Here is a 26,613-nt window from a genome sequence, read left to right as displayed (position 1 = left end):
TAAATACATATATAATAACATTTATCCACATTTATCGGCCTAAGTTTAAATAAGTATGCTTTATTTATTAGTATTTAGAGAGCAAGTATACATTTTGAATATATAATTATTAAATTAACATTAATATATAGATATTTACTTAATATTTAGCAATACTTTTCAGCATTGGATAAAATAAATATATATCTATAATAATAATAATAATAATAATAATAATTATAATAATAATAATAATAATTATAATAATAATAATAATAATAATAATAATATTATTATTCAGCAATAAATGTTTTTAGCATTAGATGAAATAAGTATATTTTATTTATTAGTATATGAAGTAAGTATAAATGTATATATTAAATTAATACTAATACATAGTTATTTACTTAATATTTAGCAATACTTTTCAGCATTGGATCAAATAAATATATATCTATAATAATAATAATAATAATAATAATAATATTTAGCAATAAATGTTTTTAGCATTAGATGAAATAAGTATATTTTATTTATTAGTATATGAAGAAAGTATAAATGTATATATTAAATTAATACTAATATATAGATATTTACTTAATATTTAGCAATACTTTTCAACATACATACAAATGTCTGTGAGACAGATCTTTATACATGAAGACAAATGGGCTACAAACAATAGAAAACTGTTAGGGCCTCCCACAGGAGATCGATCAAGCCTGCAATCTACTCTGAGCAATGCTGTTTCTTTGTCATTCACACCAATCAGTTTCTATGGGCCATAAAGCTGTATGGGCCATTCAGTTTATATAGGCTATACATCTGTATGTGGTTCACACCTTTACAGACACAGATAGAGTTGATTACTTCTGAACCAGCATCTGACTAAAGTTAACTGAAAATACACACACGAATAGCCCGACGCAGTTTTCATTTTCAGGTCCTGCGCCTCGTTGTTTAAATAGCAAATGCATTTGCGCCCATCTGTGCGCCCATGGGCTGCTGGTCTGAAAACGAGGTGTGTTCTGGCGCATTGTTGGCGCGTTGCTATTTTGAGGAACAGAAATAGACTGAGCCATTGACCAACTGAACCCTGGTCTAAAGTCAATGGCGCAGTATTTTTATTATTTAAAGAGCGCGTTAGTAATGTGCGCCTATAGGCGGATCCACAACGCGCGTACACTCTTCTTATTAAACACACAGGGACACACAGCAGCACTCAAACATGCCAAATATTTTATATAAAAGGATTACAATGTAAACGATTATTATTGTGTTCATAAAGATATGGTGGAATCCGGCTTGTCCCGTAGATGTTCTGCTTGCGCACGAGCAGATCCGTTTGCGCTCTGGAGACGCGTTCATTCTTTTAATTTAATTTAATTGCTATAATTTAATTGATACATTTATTTATCAATATATAAATATTTATTTAGTAATATTTATCTATACTTTTCAGTATAGGGTGAAATAAGTATATTTTATTTATTAGTATAGAAGTAAATATACATTTATAAATTATAAATATATTTATTAAATACTAATATATAAATATTTATTTAATAATATTATCAATACTTTTCAGCACCGGACAAAATAAGTATTTTTTTATTAGTTTATAAAACAAGTATACATTTTTAAAAATTATAAATATATTTATTAATACTTTTCAGCACTGGATGAAATAAATATATTTTATATATATATTAGTATAGGAAGTAAATATACATTTATAAATGATAAATATATTTATTAAATACTAATATATAAATATTTATTTATTAATAAATAAAAATATTAATTTATAAATTAATTTTATTTATTTGTATATATAACAATACATTCAAAAATATAACTATTTTATTAAATATATATATATATATATATATATATATATATATATATATATATATATATATATATATATATATATATATATAAATATATATATATATATATATATATATATATATATTAATAAATAAATCTTTTTTTTTTTTAGCATTGGTTGATATTGGTGGTATATATTTAATTTATTATTATATGAACAGAGAATAAATATCTAAATCATAAATATATTAATATTTAAGTATATTTGTCGCAGTGCAATTCTAGGATTGCCCTCTCCACTAATGCTGCCTTCGAATTTAGCTAAAAGAAAGTGGAGGAATAAAGGAACAGCCTTCTCATCTGGAGTGCGCCTATGATGCCTTAAAATGCTACTGACTACAGAGGCAGTACACTAGGTTTTGAAACACAGCTTTGACTCGAGACCAGCCCTTAAATAAAGCATATGCACACACCTTCTCAAACAGTGCCTTGGCCTGCTCCCCTTCCTTCTTATCCAAGACCCCCGTCTCCGAACGGTCCACGATGCCCTGCTCGATCCGGGACTTGGTCCTCTGCAGCATCGGGACGCTTGCTTCCACATCCTGGTCACTCAAGCTGGAGGCTTTCTTATCCATGGAGCCGTTCATCTTCCCAGCCGGCTTTGGGTCGCTCTCCTCCACCACCGTCTCAGACAGCGCACGCGTCGTCCACGGCGAGTCGAAGCATTTCAACAGAATGGACACGAAATGCTCCAGCTTCGAACTGGTCCGTGGGAACTTAAACCAGAAGTTACTGCACGCTAGAAAAATCAGGGTGTGCAGCAGCACCAGATACGGGAAGTACTTTGCGAACCAGTGGAGCTTGTTCTCGTAACACACAGCGTCCACGTAGTTGTACTGGTGCCTGTCGAGGTCGTACTGGATGCCCTTCGGCTCGGGGTTGAGCGGCACGCTGACGTTGAGCTGTTCGCAGGTCTGGTTGACGACCCATTTGCATGGCAGGCAAATCATCTTGTCCTGCGTGACCTGCAGCGTGCCACCGAACACTGCGATCATCAGCATGACGATGGAGATGTAGTCTGTGAACACGTCCCACCATGGTTTCAGAATTCGATACGCCGGCTGTGTGTCAGCAAAGTACCGCAGCTCAGTGATGGGAATCATGACAGTTTACCTGAGAAACAGAGAAGCAGAGTGAAAATTAGGCAAAAACTAGGCAAACTAGGCAAATAATAATAATCAAATCAAATGCTCACGTCATTTCTACCTAAAATATACTGTATGTATTTTGAATAAGGTCATATCATTCTCAACTTTTTTGTAAAAGGTCATTTCTACAATAAAAAAATAAAAAAACATTTACTAAAATAAAAATAAATAAAAACAAATAAATAATAAATATTTTGCATAGGCAGGGTCATTTCTAAGCATTTCATATCATGCTCAACTTTTTTGAAATAGGTAATATTTACCTAAAAATAAAAGAAATGAAATAAAATAAATAAATAAACATTTTTAAGCCTTTCATATTATCAGCATTTCTCAAAGAATATTTTGTACCTTAAATTAAAATGAATAAATGAATAAGTGTATAAATAAATAAAGTAAAAAAAAACAAAAAACACTTAAGGTAATTTCTACCTATAGATAAAATATAATTAATAATAAAAAAAAAAAAAAAAAACCCTTTTTTCTTTTTTTTGCACTGTGACATTATTTTCATGAGAATTAATCACATTTAACTCCCTTAAAGAAACATTTTTCCCTTTGGAATGACATGTACCATTAAGATGTTCATTTAAAAAAAGAAAAAAAAAAAGGACCAGGAGTGTTAAAATAGTAGAAAGTAACAGAAGAGGCCGTTTTGATTTCATGTTGAATATCTCCTGAAATCTTCCTAAACTGTGTGAGAAAAACACGTGTTATTTAATGACCTTTAACCTTGTTCTGTCTGCTGCCCCTTTCACTTAACACACACACACACACAGTGTTTCACTTTCCAAGCCTGTAATTTATCCTTCTCTCTTTTTCTCACAGTATCTGAGAGTCAGAGCTCATGTCCTGGATGCAGGAAGTGGCTGAAATGAGTCAGCAAAACATCTTGTGCTGTACGTGCTTGTGGGAGTACAGTTACACAGGACAAAAACACACACACAAGCACACAAAATCATAGTTGTAGCTAATTTTAGCATTCATTTCAGGTGCATACGACGCATGCATTTCTGCCCAGAGGTTTCTGTATGGGGACTGACACAACATCAGCTCAGAATGAACAACAGCTGCTGTCTGCTATAGTCCAAACAAAACCTGTGTCCCAAATCACAGTAAACAGGATGCCAAAATCATCCTGATGAAACAATATTTCTGGTGGATTTTTTTTAAGTTTGCATGATCCATTCATGTTTTGAGCGTTCCTCAAAGGTTGTGTGTTTGATTCCCTGGGAATGTAATATGTATGATTAAAAGACAATGTGAAATTTGAATGCAATGCAATCTTTTTGGATAAAAGCATCAGTCAAATACATAAAAAAACAAATTCCTTTTCAGCTAATATTGCCCAGTACCCACAATTCTAAATTGTGTCTATATAATACTGCATTTATTTAATTATAAATACAGTAAAAACAGTAATACTGCGATGTAATTTATTTATTTTCAGCATGTCACATGATCCTTCAGAAATCTAATATGATGATTTGCTGCTCAACAAACATTTCTGATTATTATCAATGTTGAAAACAGATGTGTGGTTTAATTATTATTTTTTTTAAACTGTGATTGTTTCAGGATTCTTTGAATAGAAAGTTCAAAACAACAACAACATTTATTTGGAACAGAAATCTTTTGTAACATTATAAATATCTTTACAGTAAATTATCAATTTATTATGAAAGTTTGTTTCAGCCACGGAATAAAATTCTGAATTTTTATCTCACAATTCTGACTTTTTCCCCAGAATTTTTAGATATAAACAATTACAAGTTTTAAATTTAAATTCTGAGAGAAAAATTGTGAGTCTGACTTTATAACTTGCAATTGCAAGTTTATATCGCACAATTCTGAGAAAAAAAGTTAGAATTATGAGAAAGAGTCACAATTACCTTTTTCTTTTTTTATTCAGTGGTGGAAACAAGCTTCCATAATTTATTGCATCCTTGCTGAATAAATGCATTTTTTAATAAAAATCTTAGTGACCCCCAACTTTTTGAGCAGTAGTGTATGAACCTAAAAAAAGCATGTATATAATAATGATTATATAAAAGTAATAAGAGACTTGTAATGTAGCTAAATGTTTACTTGTAAACGGTATGACGCACCGTATATTGACAACACTAAAGAAATACATAATTTTAGTGCATAAGCATGTGAATTAGGACACAGCCACATGACTATATGATTACGAAACCTCCGGATGATTGAAAGCTAAAAAATGAATGATTCACATTAAAGGACGAATGGACACTTTACCCATAACATACTCCAGAATGCCAAAGCACCATATAGTATTTGACTCAAGCGCTACATTTAATGTTATACGAAAGCCTTGTGTAAGTAACAGATCAAAATAAAAAGGGGAAGAGAGAGGAAGAGGAGGGGCGGGAGAAAAAGAAACAGTTTATTATCTGGGGGAAAAGGCTAATGGGAGCGAAAAGAAACACAAGTAAAGGAGATGAACAAAGAAAAAGCGTTTTAATAAGGCATCCAGACAGATAACTCGTAATTTCCCTCCCGAAATCAATCATTCCAGCGTTTAGACGACCACAGACACCAAACAAGCGTCAGTGTAGGCCGTATGCGTGCGCACATCAAGAGTCTGGAATCAGTGACTCAGTATAAATTGAGAATCTATACTTAGGCTCGGAAAGGCTGGGAATTTTCCGTTTGGCATTCAGGAGCTGGAGTGAAAATGCAGAAAAGGCCCCAGCAATTGTTTACTGAGAGACCTTGTAAAAATTCCACGTTGGGCTGAAACGACTCCAAGTTCCTAGAGCACCTCCGTTTCAAAACATCCTCAATGGGAATATACAACATGGTCAAAGATGAGATGCTTTAAAATATTATATCATGTTGCTAATTCAGTTCAACTGCTCAAAGCCAGTTGGCTGCATTTACTGAAATGCAAATATATGCCCATTTTTAATTCAAAACACCCCCTCTATGCAGGGCCCCTTTAAGGGTTATTATGAGCCAATTAAAACCTGGTTAGATTTGCATTTCTAGAGCTCTAGAGGTGTGCTATTACTTTACTAAAAGAGCAGAAAACTCACATAAACTCAAGTAATTTATAGACTTGAATGTTACTATAGGCTTTTGACTTAGGCTAGTAAGAGTTAGGGTTGGGAATCAAAAATCAATTCCATTTCTGGAACTGGATACTTGTTATAAAAACCGACAACCGTTGAGTTGTCGTCATGTCAGAGGGTGGGGTAGGGGTGCATTTTTTTAATTTGGTAAACTTGCTCAATTTCTTAAGAGTGTGTTAAATATATTAATAATATTGATTTGAATTAAAGGGGTAGATAAAGGGGATGCATTTTTCACAATATGTAAAACAAAGGCCCTTTCATACGGGACGCGATTTTGACGCACGAATAATTCGTGCGATGGTTTTATTTTTTGATCAGCTGTTTGTGTAATGAGTGCTTCCACACCGAGCGCGAATGTGCTGCGGCGAAAAAACGACTTTTATTTTTTTCGCTTCGATGCCGATTTTTTTTTACTTTTGCGGCAACAGAAAAGGCTTCAGCCAATCACATACTACAAGGACAACGATTTGAAAGACAATGTGTGGCGTAGCATTGCCAACCAACTCGGTTATCACGACTGTGAGTATGTTGTGTGATAGTTTTAGTCGCTGTATAGTCCTGTGCTGTGTAGGCTAGCAGGCTAAACTATATTTGGGATAGAAAGCTAACACTATTATCGTCAAAGAAAGAGACAGAGACCGTGTTTACTTTGAACACGTAACAAAATGTAGTGAGACTATTTAGGGCTGCCTGCTTTTAGTATACAGTACTATACATTCTTTGTGTGATATCTACACAAAGTACACTAGTTTTCGAATGTTGAAGCTCTGAACGTCACAGACGTCGCAAATTCGCGTTGCGGCTGATGTGAATGGTTTTGACGCGAACTATTTGCACGCGAACTATTCGCTTTTCCGTTTCGCTTTTCCGTTCCGCTTTTTCATTACGCGTCCGGTGTGAAAGGGCCTTAAGTCTTTGATGTCCCCAGAGTGTGTATGTGAAGTTTTATCTCAAAATACCCCACAGATATTTGTATATAGCATGTTAAAATTGTCACTTTTTGAGGGTGAGCAAAAGCACCGTTTTGTGTCTATTCCTTTAAATGCAAATGAGCTGCTGCTCCCGGCACAGGGGGCGGAGCTTCAACAGCTTGCACTCCCACAGACACGCACTGAAAATTTCAAAAACTTTAAGCCTTTATGTTCAAACCGGAGTCAGACAAAGATGGATTATCTTCTAGTCATTGATTAACATATTCTGTCTTTATGTAAATTCTAGGGTTGCAAATATCTTCCTTTGAAAGCAAACATCTTCCTTTGCTTTGAACGTTGTGACTTTGCAGATGTTGTTTATGCTCAAACCGCAACATTACACAACAACTAAAGTTAGAAAAGTGAAATCATAATCAACCACCCCTTTAAGTAATATTTGTGGTTCTTGAAACAGATCAGTTTAAATCTCCATTCTCAAATATTTTGATAGACATTTCACAAATATATTAAGTGTATTTTAAATAAATAATTGGTTAGTCAAATACTAAATGCTTTTAGTGAAAAAAACATCAGTCTTGGATTTTGGATTTTTAGTCAATTATTTTGGTATGTTCAACTCAAACCATCAAGTAAATGATATTCAGAGATTTTATTAAGTTAATAAAGTGAATTATTACTGTGATATTTACTAAGCCACTGAATTATTTTTTTAGAGAGTAGCAATGTGCTACAATCGTGCTAAAACTAAAAACCCTACAGTAATTCCTTCTTTGCAACTTCTCACAGCACCCTATTTACATTATCGCCTCCTTATCTCCCAAACACACACTGTCTGAATATTCACACACAATTCACACAAAGATAAAAACACATACTTACACTCTACAACCAACCATTCACACATCATTCACATGCTCCATAGATAAATAACCCACAAACACCATAGTTGCTTGCTACAGTCCTGTAGAAAAAGTTTGACACACTAAATAATATGCACTGAAGAAGAATATAACACTTGTAGGATAACATCCTTCATTTGGTAATACAAACACCTGGAAAACAGAAATAAATCACATAAAAGACAATAACTTAAAGGAATAAATAATTGACAATTCTGTCCATATTTACCGACTCAAATGACCCTATTATTATCTTTATTCCCCATTTCTTTACTGTATAATGAAAGTTACAGCTTACTGGGGTTGTCAAACTCATAAAATGGCAGAAGTGTAAAAGTAGACTATATTTGTGCACTATATTTAAGAATTTTACTAATGTAATTTGCTGCTAGTTTTCCGATCCATGAGTTCAACACAATTCAAATTATGTAAATAATGAGGGAATTAAATTTTTGGGTGAAATATTCCTTTGAAAATGCACAACTAAATGTGTCTCATGGGTCTCAGCTGAAAGTCTATTAACAATTAACAAACACAAACCTTTGTACATACACACCACCTCTTTCTTCTTAACAAACTTTACTAAACTTCAAGTATTTCAAAAGCGTCTTTTAAACAGACAATTTCCTCATATCCTTCAGAAAGTAGACAGAAGATGCCGTGTGTGTGTGTGTGTGTGTGTGTCAGCTTCTTTCCTTTAGGAGAGATTGGAGACGTGTTGTTTTAACACAAGGCTGTGTGTGAGTGTGTGTGTCTCCGTCCGGCTCACACTGTCTACTGATCCAGTCTAGACCAGCACTAGTCCATGAAACGTCTGTTCCATCACAATAATCTTTGACAATGCCATGCAAGTGCACACACACACACACACACACACTCTCCTCATTTATCGTGTGCTTGCTTGAGATAAAAGCCTCTTTCTTTGAATGTAATTATACGCGACATTTTCCTCAGCCTTCTGGCTTTCACACTAAACACTCCATTCCTCATCAAAGTAATGAAGGTGATGCATCATAATACCTCAATTCTTTCCCTCATAATGTAAATTAACGTTATAAATACTTTCACAAAGTTAGCAGTATTGACTTCTCTCATAACCTCTAGAAAGCAATGTCATCTAGCTGAAAAAAAAGCACAACAGCAGCAGGAAAGCTAGAACAAGCTACTAAGAGCGAAACTGTGTTCTCTGTGTTTGTTCCTTCTTTTCTGAATCTGAACATTATGTCATAATAACAGACCGTTAGATTTATGTGCAGATTTCTGTGCTCTCCCGAGTTGCTACGATAAATACAGGACAAGATATGGTTGATTCAATATGACATTGTGAGACATCTAGATCCGAATATGACAGATTGTCTTCTAGTGGAACTGCAAAAACCTTCTAATGGAACATCTTGATCACTAAATGTAAAAGAACTGTTTATTATTCCACAACAAAAGGTTTGCATCATAAACCTAGAATGTTCATATCATGAAGTTATCTTTGAAAATCAAACATGGAGATGAAAAACAAGGCTTGAATCTGCTTGCGTTGCTAAATGCTAAACATTCTATAATTACCATGGCAAGAAGTTCAAAAGACTACCTGTTAAGTTTTTAAGTTGGCTCAACTGGAGCGAATTAGTTGAGTTAACTTAAAGGGGTGGTTAATTATGATTTCACTTTTCTAACTTTAGTTAGTGTGTAATGTTGCTGTTTGAGCATAAACAACATCTGCAAAGTTACAACGCTCAAAGTTCAAAGCAAAGGGAGATATCTGCTTTTAAAGAAATCGCTTTTTAAGGACTACAACAAACGGCTGGTAGAGACTACAAGACATTCCTCCCGGGTTAGTGACATCACAAACCCTAGAATTTACATAAACCCCTCCCCCAGGAACGCGATTTATAGATTATCAAGACTGAATATGCTAATCAATGACTAGAAGATAACTCCACATAAGCTACATAAATTCATCAAACCATTCAGAAATGTCCTGTTGCTTCTACATGTTGTCACTTCTTCTTGAGTCTCTCCATCATTGTCTGACTCTGGTTTGAACATAAAAGGCTAAAAGTTTTTGAAGTTTTCAGTGCATGTCTGTGTGAGTGCAAGCTGTTGAAGCTCCGCCCCCTGTGCCGGTAGCAGCAGCTCATTTGCATTTAAAGGGACAGACACAAAACGGTGCGTTTTTGCTCACCCTCAAAGTGACAATTTTAACGTTATATAAAAATATCTGTGGGGTATTTTGAGCTAAAACTTCACACACACACTCTGGGGACATCAGAGACTTATTTTACATCTTGTGAAAAGGGCATTATACCGCCCCTTTAAAAAGTTGAGTGTTATTTTTTTAGTTGCTGGTTAGATTAATCACCAATAATCGCATCATAGAATCGCATTTGGAACTACCAAGTTAACAAGAAAGAAAATGAAGGCAGATAGAAATAGGGTTGTTTTCTTTCTCCCAATGTTGGTTTGCTGTGTCCAATTTCCAATTTGCATATTTCTATGCTCACATTAATGGATATATATATATATTTATTTATTTAAAAAAACAACAAAAAAAAAACCCCCCCCCAGCACATTATAGACCATCAATACTTGGAGCTCTCTACAACTATTCTGACGCTTTCATGTTATTGACATCATATTATTGACAATAGCTCATGACTGTCTCTGACCTGTTTTAACTTGTCATGTGCAGGCCAAGTATGGTAAACCCTCTGCATTTTAGTGCGAAGTGAACACACACATTTGACTGAGACGACCGGGGAGCGAATCGGTGTTAGGTGACTCTCTCAAGGGCACCTCAGTCGATTCCTGCCGGTATTGAAAATCGAACCCGCAACCTTCGGGTTACCAGTCTGACTCTCTAACCATCAGGCCACGACTATCCCTTATTACATGCTTTCAAACCCTGTGAGTGAACACATGAAACAAACTCTTCTTCCGCACAACATTTTATCCTGAGTCCCGTGAAATGATCCAGGTGTGTCTCGCAAACACACACACACACACACACACCCACACAAAGGGTCTGTTGTTTAACTCACTCCGTTTAGTTTCCCCAAGGGCATACTGTCCCCATCTGCTGCAAACGGCTGGTATTAAAGAAGGACATCACCCAAACACACACTAGACTAGTGCATCATCTCCATAACCATCACCACACTCTGTCCTGTCAACAAAAGAGCTGAACAACACACTGAGATACAGACAGAAATGAGGTTTTAAAGGGGTCATGAACTGGCTTTTTAAAATGTTTATATTGTTGTCTGAGGTCAACTTATGACGTTCACTTGGTTTTTTACATTCAAAAACATCAAAATGAATAAATAATAGGCTATTTCCTATCCTGGTTTTTATGGGCGTGCTGCATTGAAGACTTGGAAGTAAACGCCCACTGCTATGATTGGATAACAGTTTTGCATATTATAATGAGTTTCATGTAATGTGTGAATCGGTGGGCGGGGCTAAACAGGCAGTGTTGAAGTAGGCGTTGATCTTCTGCGGAGACGGGGTTTGATACCCTTTGACGTCATGGATCCCCACTTTGAAAAACCTGTGGTTCGCTGTGCCTGGTGTCAGTAAAAGCTTTTATTGGACTAACAAGGAAGTTTTCAGTTCTGAAACTTACAGGATATTCTTATAGTATGATGACCTCTTATATGTCAAAAGCTCAAGGAAAATTTGACTTCTCAGTTCATCACCCCTTTAACGTGTCACATTGTCGTGCTGAAATCCTATGGCTTCACTCATAATGATCCTGAAATAAATGCTTGCTATTTCTCGCCACTAATTAAAACTAGCATGCCAGAAAGACTGACGTCCAGTGCTAATGATGGAGCTCTAACCACTCAAAGCAATTAAACGTGCACTTTGGTATAAAGCCACACTTTCAGCAATGGAAAGTGAAATAAAAAGCTCTATCTGTGGATGGCAATTACCACAGATAACAATTTGGACTGATCTCTTAGTTTGTAAAAAAACAAAACAAATGCATTTACAGTAAAGGGAGTCTGGACAAGGCATTACAGAGTCACTGAGAACTCAGGAACCTGATTAATCTAAGTTGTCAATTAATCATTTAGAGTGGTTTTGAGAGCTGGAATAAACCAATTCACTGAAAAGATCAGAATCAAAAGAATGATTTTGAGAAGAATCATGACTATTTCTCCCACAAACATGCCAAAGAGAGCAAGAGCAGATCTGGAGATTTTCAGTGAGCAATGATCTAAATGGTCTGTTCTGTTCCTTACAAAAAGCACGTTTTTAGTTCTAATATTCCATCCGACCGCCGGCCTAAGTGTTTGACGGACGTGACAACGTGTGTGAGAAGTAAACCATGTTTGATTTTTGGGGTAATTAATTATCAAACATGCTGGAAACATTCAAAATGTTTTTTTTATTATACTTATTTTACGGAATTAAGTTTATTTTGTGGCTTAAATAAATTACATGTAACTCAGAAACACATGTTTGTTGACATTTTTGGGCTTGTCAAAAAAAGTTACATTCAGATGTCACAAATTCATTAACTTTTGAAAATCAATTTAATTTTTTTTGTTTTAGCAGTTAAGGAGGGGATCTGAAGCACAAAGTTGTTTTAATGTCTCTTATAACAAAAAATCTTATTTAAACCCATGAAAATGTAGATCATGTTGTGAAAACATATATTTATATTTTGTCTATATATATAAAAATGTATTTTTAGAATTGAATTCAATTTTATATAAATTATAAAAATATTTTTTTATATAATATATATAGATAGATAGATAAAACATTTATATATTTTATGAACAAATCATTCACAATCAGACATCAGTTTGTATTTGTGCATTCACTCTGTTGTTCTGATGCATTCGACTCTTTCACAGATGCTAGGAAAGGGCATTTGGTGAGTTAATGTGGTCATAGGTCTTGTGTGTGGCGTCCCACAGACATGCAGGCTTTGGGTTTTACACCCCACACTGCAGTCAATTACGGGTGTGTCCTGCTCAAATCAACCCTGCTTCCTGGAACACGTTCGGCCTGCTCCAGCTAACAAAGACATCTTCACACACGTTGAGGAAAAACATCAGGCCTGCACTTGTTCAAAACACATATCTCTCGCCTCAGCCTCAGGATGTAACCCTCATCCATGTTATGGGGCAAAATAAACTACATATAATGAATGCAAATGATGTTAAAATAGTTTATGATACATCTGTGCTATTTTCTGAAGTGATACGGCAGCTTTGTGTGAAGAACAGACCCTCTCAGTTGCATAATGGCGGTACACCTATTCTGAGGTTTAAACCTGTGGCCAACAGGTTACTAGCCTACATTTTTAACCTCTAACCCACAACACACCCAGCAAGAAGTGTCCCAAATCATTCTATTACTACAGTAAGTGGAGAAAAACACTTGTATTTTTATCTCTAGCCCTAATTGGTCTGAGTGGCTGTATAATCAATATCAGGCTGTAATCTAAAGGCAGGGGTTTTTCCAATCTGTTATATGCCATGGACCCCAAACATGATCATTCTCATGCAAGGGACCCCATCCCAAAAAAAAAAAAGAAAAGAAAAAAATTATACATATATATATATATACATATATACATATATACATATATATATGTATATATATATATATATATATATATGTGTGTGTGTGTGTGTGTATAAAATGCCAATTTATACTGTGAAAATATGTGTACTTTTTTTTTCTACTCACTATGGTACTGTTCTGTTTCAATAAGTAATTTTATTTTTTATTTTTTATTATTTATATATTTTAACAATTTTGTCATTTATTTTAACAATTTTATTTATTTTAATACATTTTATTCAGTTAGTTCAATCTTTTTATATATATATATGGCCTATTTATTTATTTTACACTGTTTTTCTCTTAACTTTTTTTGCATGGACTCCCATGCAGACCCCAGTTTGAAAACCCCTAGTTTAGGGGGCCATATTCAATTACATGAGATGTTATATTAATAAGATCAGATCCAGATCCAGATCCAAGCACAGCAAACACGCAGTGGACAGTGAAAAACCACAAGCACAGAAACACAACAATTCATTAATTTATAGACTAACTCAAGACGCACAAAGTTAAGCGCGCACACAGTCCTTGGCCTGCAGTTTAATGGTTTTCCGTGGGTGGAAAATTAAAGCTTGTCTTGTTGGTCTCCTAAAAGCCTTTTGTGTTGTCAAACACACCCTGAACACACACTCAAACCTCTGAGAAACACACACACACATCCGGCGCAACTCACCGGCCTCGTTACTGAGTGGATCTCTGGCTCCTGTGGCGCATAACTGATACATGTCTTTCCTCCGGTCCACGATCCACAGCGGCAGCCTCACACACTCCGCAGCCCGAGGAAAGAGTTGAGGAACGCGGCTAAGCCACGCCCAGGAATACGCGTCAGCTGGACCTCCCGGGATGCGTCTGACTCAAATCCTACTACAGCGAAGGCTCGGCTCATGAATATTAATGACGTAATTTTACGTTGAACCGTTAGGCCAATCCTGATTGGCTGAGAGAAACTCCGCGGGCCTAGATTGACTGTGGATTGACGAATCAATTCAATTTAACAGAGCCTAATTTGCATGACAAAAGAGTACAGAGCAAACAGAGACAAAAGCGCTGCGAAGTTGTTAATTAGATAGTAATTATTTCAAAATCTCTGATTCATGAATTATGATTCTGATTGCCATTGTGAAAAAATTATATTTTTATACATCTGATTTATAATATAAAATAATATATATTTTATTTACTTTATTTATAGCATTTATTATTTATATAATAATTATTGATAGGCCTATATCTTAGATATTTTTGCTAACCTATGATATTTATTTTAGTGAGTTTTATATCATTTTATATACAGCCTAATATAAAAATACATATTTTACATATCTTATTTATAACATTTACATATATAGTATTTATTATTTATATAAAATCTATATAGTTAAATATAATCTTATATGAGTCCTTCTATAGAACTATGTTTCTGATCTTTCCAATTTTACAAATCTAAGGTATTGTTGTTAACCTGACATATTTCCTTTACATAGTTTTATATAATTTTACAAGCGATTTTTAAAAAGAGAATGATTTAATGTTGTGTCTAAAATGCATGGTCCTCTTCTTTAATGATCAAATATAATTTGAAGTAAAGATAGCTTACTTAGTTTTTTGACTGTTTTTAATATTTTTTTTCTTCTTTCTGAATTTTTGTAGAGACCATTTCCAACCTTAAATAACATAAATAAGGTATGAAAACTGTGATCGTGCATATTTAATTACATTACGTGACGGACACAAAAAGAACGTGACGTCAACATAAGTCGATTAATATTCATGAGCCAGACCTTCGCCATAGTAGGATTTGTACTGCGGCGCGAGCGGGCGCGTTCACTGGTGCTGCGCAGATACCGCACACGCGGGCGTGACTTTGACGCAGGGTGGAGCGGACAGTGCAGCCGATCCTTCTGAGATGAAGGTCGTTTGCCCGTTTACTGTAACCGAAGAAACTGTCGCAAGACACAGATGCACGGGAAGCCAAGAAAAGTCACAACTGTTGAATAATGGAAATATGACGTTGCTATGACATCATAGAGTTCTCCTCATCAAAGGCAAAATGGAAGCAGATGTTACAGCATTTACCCGCGGAATGTTTACCACTGTTTACCAGTTGGATGAATCAAATATGCTTGCAATAAAATGATAATAACATGATAATCAGAATTACATTGGTATAATCACCTAAAATATGTTTGTACAAGATTATTTCACCATCGTTATCATCAGATTTATTTGCAGCAGCAGCAGGACTATAACACATTTTACTTTAAACACTCCTCATGATGTGAGCAGACTATCAGTCACTGAAACACACTTTCACCACTGTGAGCAAAGTTTGGCATATTCAAGCTTCTCCCAGCAACTGTATAATGTAGCCTATCGAAAATATTTAATCTCAAACTGATGTAATCCACATGTCTTTTTTATTGCAATCTTTTGAACAATAAACATAAGGGCAATAACATATCAATTGCATTAAATCGAATATTATATGATAAATATAATAAAAATAAGAGAAGAGAAAGCAGTAATTCACATGTCTATAAATAAGTACAAAGAGTTAAAAATTATTAAAAGAATAGATTTATAGAAGGCTTTAAAATCATTTACAGTTGTTTTTTTTTTGCTTCGTTATTTCTTGTTTCTTTTAATCTATACAAGCAGTGACCTCTTTTAAAATAAGTAAAATTAGTTGTTTCCCTCCCAATTTACATTTGTCGAAAATTCACAATATACCAAATTTTGAAGTCACCAATATTATCATAAAAATAAAACGTACATTTATTTGAGTTATAATTAAGTGTTAGTGTTACTATTTTTAACACATACACAAACAATATTGGTGATAAAGTGTCTGGAGATTTTAAAGGTCTCTTTCCAATACAACTTCTCCAAAATCCAATGCCTAAAGGAACAGCGGAAATTTGGGATAATTGATCATTTCAGATAATTATTTTTACATTTTCTGCCTTTTGAATTTATACCTTTCAGTTCATCTTTAGGTTTGGCTTTTCAATAATATTATTTCCTAGCAATTTTATAAGTTCTGAGGAAATTGCATTGATCACCATCCTATATTCCTTGACAGATATATACAATTAAAAATGTCCTTAAAATTCTGAATAAGTAAGTAAATGACCCTTACTATTCGATGCAATCCACATGTCACTGGTAAATAAACATGATGGGCGGGGCTTCGTGTAGACGTCACGTTGCGTCTCTGTCGTCATCGGCAAGCGACGAGTGATTCAACTCGGTTTGAGCAGATATGACATTTCAGCGTCATTAGAGATATCGCCTGTGTTTAAGAAGAACAGATAGTCTGGTAACGTTTAGATAATGAGCTCTAGATTATTTTTCTTTTTATTCAGACCGAGAATAAGCAGATCACGTGGTGCGGGAAGTCTGTCTGTGCCCAAAACATGCTGTCCTGCGAGAAGCAAACATGAGGCGGCACAGAAAGGAGCCCCAAACACCTTCTTACACTTCACTAAATCTTTACAGGGGTCACAGAATGGAGGCAGATTGAGTTTCTACAGGAGCTTCACAACCTCGGAGTCCAGGACTGAAGCCATTGGGCAAGTGCAGTCAACGCACTATCAACTGGTGTACACCTGCAAAGTACGAGCATATACTTCTGTACTTGTGTGTGACTGGGGAACTTTTGACTCGCCTAATTAGGTAGTATTGCTCAACTCAGTCATGTACTTTACTGTTTTGTCTCTTTAGGTGTGCTCCACTCGCTCCATGAAGAAAATATCCAAGATAGCCTATCACAAGGGCGTTGTCATAGTAACGTGCCCTGGATGCAACAACCATCACGTCATCGCTGATAATCTGAACTGGTTCTCTGACCTGGAGGGGAAAAGGTGTGTGTGTTTGTTCATGTGCATGGATGATTGATCCGCGCAAAAGTTGAAATGTTAAAAACTGAAATAAAATAAGGCTGTGCAAGGCAGTGTTGTGCCTGAACGCGTTCATTGAACGATAGTTCATGAACTCGTTCATATTTTGGGCGAACGTGAACTGAACGTACCGCATTACTGCCTGATGAACGTTACTGTGAACTCGTTCATTCTGGTGTCTGTGAACGCCACGCTCTCTCAGTTTAACTTCGTTCAATAGGATGCCAGATTTCTATACAGACTTCCAGGCGAAAACCCACCGTAAATCGGCCTTAATATGTAGCGGAAAAAACACCCAATCTGGCAACACCAGCCACCAGTGTCTACTGACTCTCTTGTTCGATCTCGTTCATCAAAATGAACAAATCTTTTTTCGAGTCATTTCGTTCATTTAAGGGGCTTTAAATGTTATACTATTAACTGGCAAATTCCCCGAACACATCCACCTACGCAATCTTTATCATATTCTGAATTAAGAAATCATTATAATGCAGTCAAAAATCGTTTACAGGGAACATAAATAATTACTTTACCTCGAGTCTTTCGTTTATTTGTCACGTGACAGACGCAATGAATGGATCGTTCATGCACGACTCATCACTTACGTTACAAATCAAATCAAAACAAAAAGCAGCAAGGAGGCGTCGTATGATCATTTAAACGAGTTTTATGACAAGGTCGGTGAGGATGGGAAAAATCTGACACATAGCTTCAGTTAAAAAAACTGATAAAATAATTGTCTGTGGTTCGCCCTTCCGCTAACCCCACTGGACCTCTAGGTTGAAAAATCGTCAATGCAAGTGAATGGGAGAAAATAATTATTTTCTGGTCCCGTTTGAATTTTGCCATGAATGTGAACATATGTTGTCTGTGAATTTTTTATTTAATTTTTCGTGTAAAGAATGCTACAATTTAGCGGGTAGAAGTTTGATACGGTTAGACTTTGTGTGAGAGCACTTTGTGGACTACAACTCTTCGCTGCTTTCGACGCGAATCTGAAGAAAGAACAGCCCATTTGGTTTGAATGGTGACATTTGGGTACAAAACACACAGGCATCTCGATCTGTCTCCATGGATTATCGTAGCATTAGCACCGTGATTTGACAAGTGGAGGGAAATGTGTTTTGGGGTGACGTCACATAGGCGACATGTAGTCTTTCTCGTTATGTATTTTCCACAACTGCTAGCCAAAGAATCATACAATATACTGTCAAACTCGTAACATGAAAAATTATATAAAAATTCCACAGACAACATATGTTCACATTCATGGCACAATTCAAACAGGATCAGAAAATAATTATTTTCTCACAATCACTTGCATTGACGATTTTTCAACCTAGAGGTCCACTTGGGGTTTTACGGATGGGCGGGACTTACCAGCTCTATATGGGCTGTGGTAATCATTTTGAAAAATAATATCTCGCAGCAACATGGAAAAAATAACTATGAACTAGTTCATTTTTGGAACTGTGAACTTAGTTCAAAATTGAGTATATGAACTATGAACTGAACTAGTTCATTTTAAAATTTGTGAACTGAACTTTGAACTAGTTCATGTAGAAAGTGAACTTTCCCAACACTGGTGCAAGGCAAAGCTGTTACTTGACTGTGTTCTTTAAAGCAGGACTTTGCCCCCGGTTTCACAGACAAGGTTTAAGACTAGTCCGAGACTAAAATGCATGTTTGAACTGTATTAACTGAACGCAACTCGCATTGATAGATTTTAAAATATGTCAGTGCCATTGTTTTGTCTCAAGATGCACACCAGTAATGTTGTGTTTTTTTAAGGCATGTTTATAAAAATTAATTAATTGAACTAAGGTCTAATCCTGGCTTAATCTAAACCAGGCCTTGATGCCACTAACCCTTAAATATGTTCATCCTCATGTGAGGATCCTTCCTACAAAATAAAAAGCAGCTATATATATTCCATGTATAAAGACCCAGTCTATTACATTAAATTGTTTCTACTCACTATAGTACTGTAACCCCTGCTCTAAAGCATTATGCCAAAAACTTTATTGTGAAGTTAAATGTCGCATGTTCTGTATTTGCCATAGAAACATCGAGGAGATCCTGGCTGCTAAAGGAGAGTCAGTCCGAAGAGTTCAAGGGAACGAGGCCCTGGAAATCGTTGCAGAGGAATCAATAAAGGAGGCGTCAAGAAATAACCCAGATGAACAGAAACCACCACATCTGAGCGACGGGTCGGACAAAACATGACTGACATTTATATTGACTGTCTAAAACTACCAGTTCAGGTCTAGCAATTACCAAGAGCTGTTCAATCATTGTATCATATCGTCATTATAGTTTTTATATTCTTCTTATTAAATCACTGAAAAACAATCATCTCATCTTTGGAGTTTCTTTAAGTGTTTGGCTCCACCTTGTGGTCACTGCAACATCCTTCGATATCTTCACTGTATCAGCGACCTTTGACTGGTAAACATGAATACAGCTAAAGCAATACTGGTTTTGCAAGGCTTTTGTTGTTTTGTTTATTTTGCAATAAAAAAAAAAACAGTTACAAACAAAACTAAGGGTTGGAAATTCTGAAATAAACTAAAGCATATTATAAGCAGTGTTAGTTAAGTTACTAGCTTCTAATTACAGTGTAATTAGACAGTGTGATTCGATTACTTCTCTATTACTACTTTCTAAAATCCCATATCAACCTTGAACAGTTGAACAATACAAGGAAAGACATGATACGGCACTTTAGTTCTTTCAAATAAACAATATACAATTGCATAAATTATTCTTGAACTGACCAAAGTGTGTAAAGGGAGAAGGTTACATTGAAAACATACATTTTAACATTACATTTTTATTTCAAATACACTATTGTTTTATATGGAATTGTTCTATAGTCTACAGTATTTAATGCAATTACATCAGAAGTGACTGTAATTGAATTACAATACTTTACCAAGTAATTCATTACACCCAACACTGATTATACATCATTGAAGAGACTTTCTTAAAGAGATAGTTCACCCAAAAATGTCAATTTTGTCATCATCACCCTTATGTAGTTTCAAACCTGTATGAGTTTCTTTCTTCTGTTGAACACAAAAGAAGATATTTTAAAGAATGTTGGTAAGCTGACAGTGAACGGCATCCATTAACTTCTCTAGTATTTTTGTTTGTTTGTTTTTTTCCTACTATGAAAGTCAATGTGGTCCATCAACTCTTTGGTTACCAACATTCTTTTAAAATATCTTGTTTTTATGTTCAGCAAAAGAAAGAAACTCATACAGGTTTGGAACAACATGAGGGTGTGTAAATGATGACAAAATTGTCCTTTTTGGGTGATACCTTTAAAATGTAAAAAATATATATATATTTTCCGTGAAAACATACATTTAGTTCATGTAAAATTCTGCAAGGAATAGTAATAAAATAATTATAAAATGAATATAAAAAGAGTATTTTCAAAGAGTCCCCATAAAGTAATTTCTAGCTAATACATCAGAAGAACTTGTTTTAACACAATTTGCAAGAAGTGATGACTTTGTTTACAAGTTTTGTGGGGTTTGCGCGCGCAGCATGACGCAGCAACGTCCAGGAGCGAAACCATATAAACAGAAAGAGGAGGTAGAATGGCATTCAACAGTGAAGCAGGGATGCGACGATGGTCGGGGCTTAGCGGTCTGCTCTTATTGGTCAGGATAAAATATTTGTTCTACTTTGAATTCTTTGCAGTCTTTCACTTCATCATCCATTAAAATGTCTCAATATCTTTACACAACTCAGTAGATTATTGTCCAGACTGCGCTCAAGCGGTGCAAAGGTAGACTGGTCACATGACACCTGTTACTTTTCTCAGCGCTGGACTAGAACGGACCAATCACAGTTTGCGGTGACTGAACAAGGCTGCTTTAAACAACATTATTACATAGACTAATGGTGCCGTTTCCACTTTTATGTCAGGATTCAATCTCAGGCATTCACAAGATGATACTTTCTAAACTCCAAATGTCTCCAGTAAGACAACAAAACATCATGAGATTTGAATGAGCCTCAATGCGGACATGTCTTTCTGAGTCGCTGAGCGCCTCGTGGTGGAAGAGAAATGTCATGTTCACTTTAACAGTTGCTAACCAGTACAGTAATATTGGAGTGCTTTAATCGGCCTTTGCTGAGAGTGAAACCAGGCGGTAATTGAGCACACACCCCCCGGGAAGCCTCCAGCTGATGACCGATCATATCCAGAACGGTTTACTTGAAGTTTGTCTTACTGTACCAGCATGAATCCAGCCGGACTGTTGTGTGAGAGCGAGCGGCCGCGCCACCGTCCTTTCCTGATCGGGGTGAGCGGAGGAACAGCCAGTGGAAAGGTACGAGACACTGCATGCATGATGGGAACTGATGCACACTGCTGGCTTTGGCGTTTTAATGCATGCAAACCTAGAACTTACATGTTAGTCACAGTCAAAATGTTTCTCTTTTTTTGCTTTACATATACATTGCATTTAGGTGGAATGCATGCAATTTAAACCATGTAAAATGCACAAGAAAACAGCATGCAGCAAGTAATTATAGGCAATGAAATGTCAGCAATGACAAAAGGCCCGTAATCTTAAAATCTGGTGTCTTGTGTCTGTACTGATATCCAGGCTGATGCAATTACAAATGTGCAATAGACTGTCAGTCCAGATCATTAACTGCTGTCTTTCTCTTGCTAGTCCACGGTGTGTGCCAAAATCATGGAGCTTTTGGGTCAGAACAAGGTGGATCACCACCAGAGGAAGGTCACTATCGTCAGCCAGGACAGTTTCTACCGGATTCTCACTCCAGAACAGAAGGCCAAAGCTTTGAAAGGCCAGTACAACTTTGACCATCCAGGTAAAAAAGAATGAGAAATAATTCAGCCATGAATGAAAATGCTGTTGTCATTTACTCACCCAATTTGTTTACACAAATCAATGGAAAACGGTCAGCAAAACAAGGTTGGAGCGACTTGTGGGTCAGTTTTCAATGCACTATGATGTTTTCTCTCTCTCTCTCAGAGGCATTTGATACGGAGTTCATGTGTCAGACGTTAAAGGATATAGTTGAAGGGAAGGTGGTGGAGGTTCCAACATATGACTTCGTCACCCATTCCAGGCAATAACACACACACACACACACACACACACACACACACACACACACACACACACACACACACACACACACACACACACACACACACACGTTGTGTTTTCATGTTTAATGGGGATGTAATGGTTTTTATACTGTACAAACTCATATTCTCTCCTCTTACACTAACCCTACCCATCACACAAACATTTCTGCACTTTTAAAAAACATAACTTAGTCTGATTTTAAAGCTGTTTTACTCATAGGGACCAAAATGTCTCCACAAGGACAAGGATTTAAGATATTGCCATCTTTGTGAGGACATTTTGTCCCCATAATGTTGGGTTTACCAGGCCACACACACACACTTTTTACTCATAATGACACATGCTGAGACAGTCTCATGACCGTATGTGATTGTCTGTCTGATAACGGAGTGTTTCATGACTGTGTGTAGGCTGCCAGAGAAGATATGTGTGTATCCCGCTGATGTGGTGCTGTTCGAGGGGATTCTGGTGTTTTACACACAGGAAGTCAGAGACATGTTCCACATGAAACTGTTTGTGGACACGGACTCAGACGTACGCCTGTCTCGCAGAGGTAATGCACACATAAGCACACCAAGTGTAGAGACAATGTCTTTATATTATTTAGAAGTTTATATAAGGTAATAAGTGCTGTCAAGTCAATTAATCATGATTAATCGCATTTAACATAAGTTAACATGTGTATATGTATATTGATATATTTATGTGTGTGTGTGTGTATATATATTGATATATTTATGTGTGTGTGTGTGTATATATATATATATATATATATATATATATATAATCTCATACATACTTTATAACACATTATATAAACACACATTTTTATGTTTGATGCGATTTATCAGTTTGACAGCACTAAATGTAATATTTACTAACAAAAAAAAAAAGTATTTGAATGTAACTTTCAGACTTAAAATTACAGCGTTGTTATCGTTAAGTTCAGGCTTTGCTATTTCCAGTTTTGTTTTTATTTCATAGACACATTTCAAAGTTGTATTTTACAGTTTTGTTCTTATTAATTATAGTTAAGAAATAGTGCACTTCAAGAGTTAAAAAAATAAACTCTAAAATAAGATCTTAGACTTTAAAATGGGCAAAACCTAATAGAGGAACTTTAAATGTATGACTAAGAAAATGATTATGTACACTATTGTTCAGAAATTTGGGGTTTGTTAGATTCTTTAATGTTTTTTTTTTTTTTTTGCTTACCAAGGCTGCATTTATTTGAACAAAATAAAATCAGTAATATTGTGAAATATTGTAAACTGTTTTCTATGTAAATATATATTAAACTGTAATTTATTCCTGTGATCAAAGCTGAATTTCCAGCATCATTACTCCAGTCTTCAGTGTCACATGATCCTTCAGAAATCAGTCTAATATGATGATTTGATGCTCAAGAACATTTTTTTAAAGTTCAAAAGAACTTTATTTAAACTTAAACAGCATTGAAGTAGAAATATTTAGTAGAATTATAAATGTCTTTACTGTTACTTTTGTGTTACACACTTTATTGTCCTTACTGTGTAGTTTAATAATAAATAAAAAAATCTTACTGACCCCAAACTTTTAAATGATAGTCCATATTTGTTTTATATACTCTATATACTTTAATTTTCAGAAACTGTTTTTAGCTTACTTTACATTTTTAATTTGAATTTATGTACATTTTGGTAACACTTCATTCTACAGTGTCTGTGTTACACGTTACATGTAGTTTCTATAGTAATAACCATAAATTATGCATAATTACATGCAACTAACCCTAACCTTATAGTAAGTACATGTAGTTAATTAATATTACTCTGTACTTAATTGTATATTTACACTGTAACAAGGCCATCGTAAAATAAAGTGTAACCTAAATATGAAATATTAGAATAATTTAGCATAGATGTATGTTGCCTGTTGTAACAGTGTCTGTATAATATTGTGTGTTTAGTTCTGCGTGACATGAGGAGAGGTCGAGATCTGGAACAGATTCTCTCACAGTACACCACGTTTGTTAAACCGGCCTTTGAAGAGTTCTGCCTTCCGGTGAGAACACACCCTCACACTCACACACACACACACAACATTTGGTAGTTATTTAAAGCATTCATGACATCTGAAATCTCTCTCCAACTCAGACCAAGAAATATGCAGATGTCATAATACCTCGTGGAGTTGATAACATGGGTAAATATGAGCCATAATATTCCTGCCTATATGATACTAAGCCTTGCTTTTCAAACCTGTTGCTTCTCTTTCATCTTTTAAATCTTCAGTGGCAATAAACCTGATTGTTCAGCATATTCAGGACATCCTAAACGGTGACATCTGCAAATGGCAGAGGGGTTCTGTCAATGGACACGCCCATGGGCGGAGTCTAAAGAGGGGCGTGGCCGAACACAGTGAGATATCCAGCGGAGGCGGGAATCTTCCCGTAAAACGCCCCCTACTGGAGCCCAGCACACGACCACACTAACACACAAACGATCAGAAACCCTGAAGGCTTGAGTTTTCAGCATGCTTCCAACACACGATCTCTGTCAGGTTTACGAATGCCTTCTGCTGCTTATCTGAGTCACCTGACCCTCAGCGTGACCTTTGACCTGAAAGAGGAACTGTTCTGTATATGTAAAAAGAGTTAATGTTCTACATTATCTGTCATAATTTATATACTAATCACAGTAATCTGTACTGAAACGATACGTGTATAACAGTACCCGTAGCAGGGTAAAGACAACGGTACATCAGCAAACACTGATGTTTTCACTGCCTGAATCGTCTCATTGGGATGTAATTTCACTATAAAACATGAGATTTTCAGTCACACCTGCAGAATAAAAAAAGTCAACTTGTTTCATTATTATTATCTAGAGTATAACGGCATTTTAAACAGTTTCAGTGTTTGATATTCTTGCCTTATCTAGATCATAAACTCCTGTTTGGTCAGGATAAGACAAAATGGATGAAGTAAAATACTTCTGAATATACTAGTAAAATACTAGTGAATTATAGTGATCGTTTAGTATTTAAAATATTAATCTCACTATCACTGATGTGTCTCTTTATTTTGAACGTTTCACTGTGTAATTTATGTTACTCTGTCTGAAATTTATTCCGAAATGTGAATATTTTAAAAATAGTTTTGCATTACTTGTACAAACCTTTTTTCAAGTATTAAAGAGAACATACTTGTGACTTCACATCTCATTGTTTGTACATTTAATTTTGTCTGTTAAAAAAAGAGTGTAAGAAATAATGACAAAAAAAAACAACTCACTTTTTCATGTTTATTTGTATAGCGCTTTTTTAATAATACTATGAAAAGTGCTATGCAAATGAAGGTAATGTATTATGGATATATCATCGTACTGAATTGATTTTAATGTTAATTTACATGCAAGATATTTCAACAAGGTATTACCATGGTAGTGACGTGATACTGAATGATTAACATATTCGTTGACCGTGATATTTACTTCATGATACACTAGCATTCAAAAGTTGGGGGTCAGTAAGATTCTTTTAAAGGGGTGGTATAATGTGATTTTCACAAGATGTAGTCTCTGATGTCCCCAGAGTGTGTATGTGAAGTTTTAGCTCAAAATACCCCACAGATATTTGTATATAACATGTTAAAATTGTCACTTTTTGAGGGTGAGCAAAAACGCACCATTTTGTGTCTGTCCCTTTAAATGCAAATGAGCTGCTGCTCCCGGCACAGGGGGCGGAGCTTCAAGAGCTTGTGTCCTTTTACCTCAAAAATACTGTCATTTTTTTTTTAATATTTGAATATGTTGTAAAATAAAAGCTGAATTTTTAGCATCATTACTCCAGTCTTCAGAGTCACATATAATATGCATATTTTTACAGGGTTCTTTGTTCAAAAGAACAGCATTTATTTGAAATAGAAATGTTTTGTAATATTAGACATGTCTATATTGTCACTTTTGAACAATTTAATGCATCTTTGCTGAATAACAGTATTAATAAAATAAAATCAAAAATCTTACTGACCCCTTCTGAACAGTGGTCTATTTAACAAAATATCAT

General features: G+C 35.3%; 3 protein-coding genes across 4 annotated transcripts in view; 2 read left to right on the top strand and 1 right to left on the bottom strand.

Annotated features, from left to right (window-relative positions):
- Window positions 1-14,345, bottom strand: part of lrrc8aa (leucine rich repeat containing 8 VRAC subunit Aa) — a 28,861-nt gene extending 14,516 nt beyond the window's left edge. Inside the window, exons 1-3 of one of the 2 annotated variants that reach the window (XM_079847696.1) lie at window positions 14,203-14,345; window positions 10,985-11,124; window positions 2,286-2,985 (exon numbers count right to left, since the gene is read on the bottom strand). In XM_079847696.1, the coding sequence (XP_079703822.1) occupies window positions 2,286-2,975 (690 nt within the window). In that variant the 5' untranslated portion in view covers window positions 2,976-2,985; window positions 10,985-11,124; window positions 14,203-14,345. The remainder of the gene's footprint in view (window positions 1-2,285; window positions 2,986-10,984; window positions 11,125-14,202) is intronic. The other variant, XM_079847695.1, reaches the window with a different exon arrangement.
- A 2,406-nt stretch (window positions 14,346-16,751) lies between these two features.
- On the top strand, window positions 16,752-20,008 carry dnlz (DNL-type zinc finger). Its single transcript, XM_079898602.1, has 3 exons — window positions 16,752-17,144; window positions 17,253-17,392; window positions 19,492-20,008. The coding sequence occupies exons 1-3, from the start codon at window positions 16,863-16,865 to the stop codon at window positions 19,652-19,654; spliced, it is 585 nt and encodes a 194-aa protein (XP_079754728.1). The 5' UTR covers window positions 16,752-16,862; the 3' UTR covers window positions 19,655-20,008.
- Window positions 20,009-20,985: 977 nt separating this feature from the next.
- Window positions 20,986-26,548, top strand: uck1 (uridine-cytidine kinase 1). The gene is made up of 7 exons (XM_079898600.1): window positions 20,986-21,774; window positions 22,123-22,282; window positions 22,447-22,543; window positions 22,977-23,119; window positions 24,515-24,609; window positions 24,702-24,750; window positions 24,840-26,548. Exons 1-7 carry the CDS (start codon window positions 21,685-21,687, stop codon window positions 25,037-25,039), a joined length of 834 nt encoding a protein of 277 aa, XP_079754726.1. The 5' UTR covers window positions 20,986-21,684; the 3' UTR covers window positions 25,040-26,548.
- The last annotated feature ends 65 nt before the right edge of the window (window positions 26,549-26,613 follow it).

The sequence above is a fragment of the Squalius cephalus genome (assembly GCF_949319135.1).
Source record: "Squalius cephalus genome assembly, chromosome: 17".
Lineage (NCBI taxonomy): Eukaryota > Metazoa > Chordata > Actinopteri > Cypriniformes > Leuciscidae > Squalius > Squalius cephalus.
The sequence above is the reverse complement of the archived record's forward strand: the minus strand, read 5'-3'. Positions and strand labels throughout refer to the sequence as shown.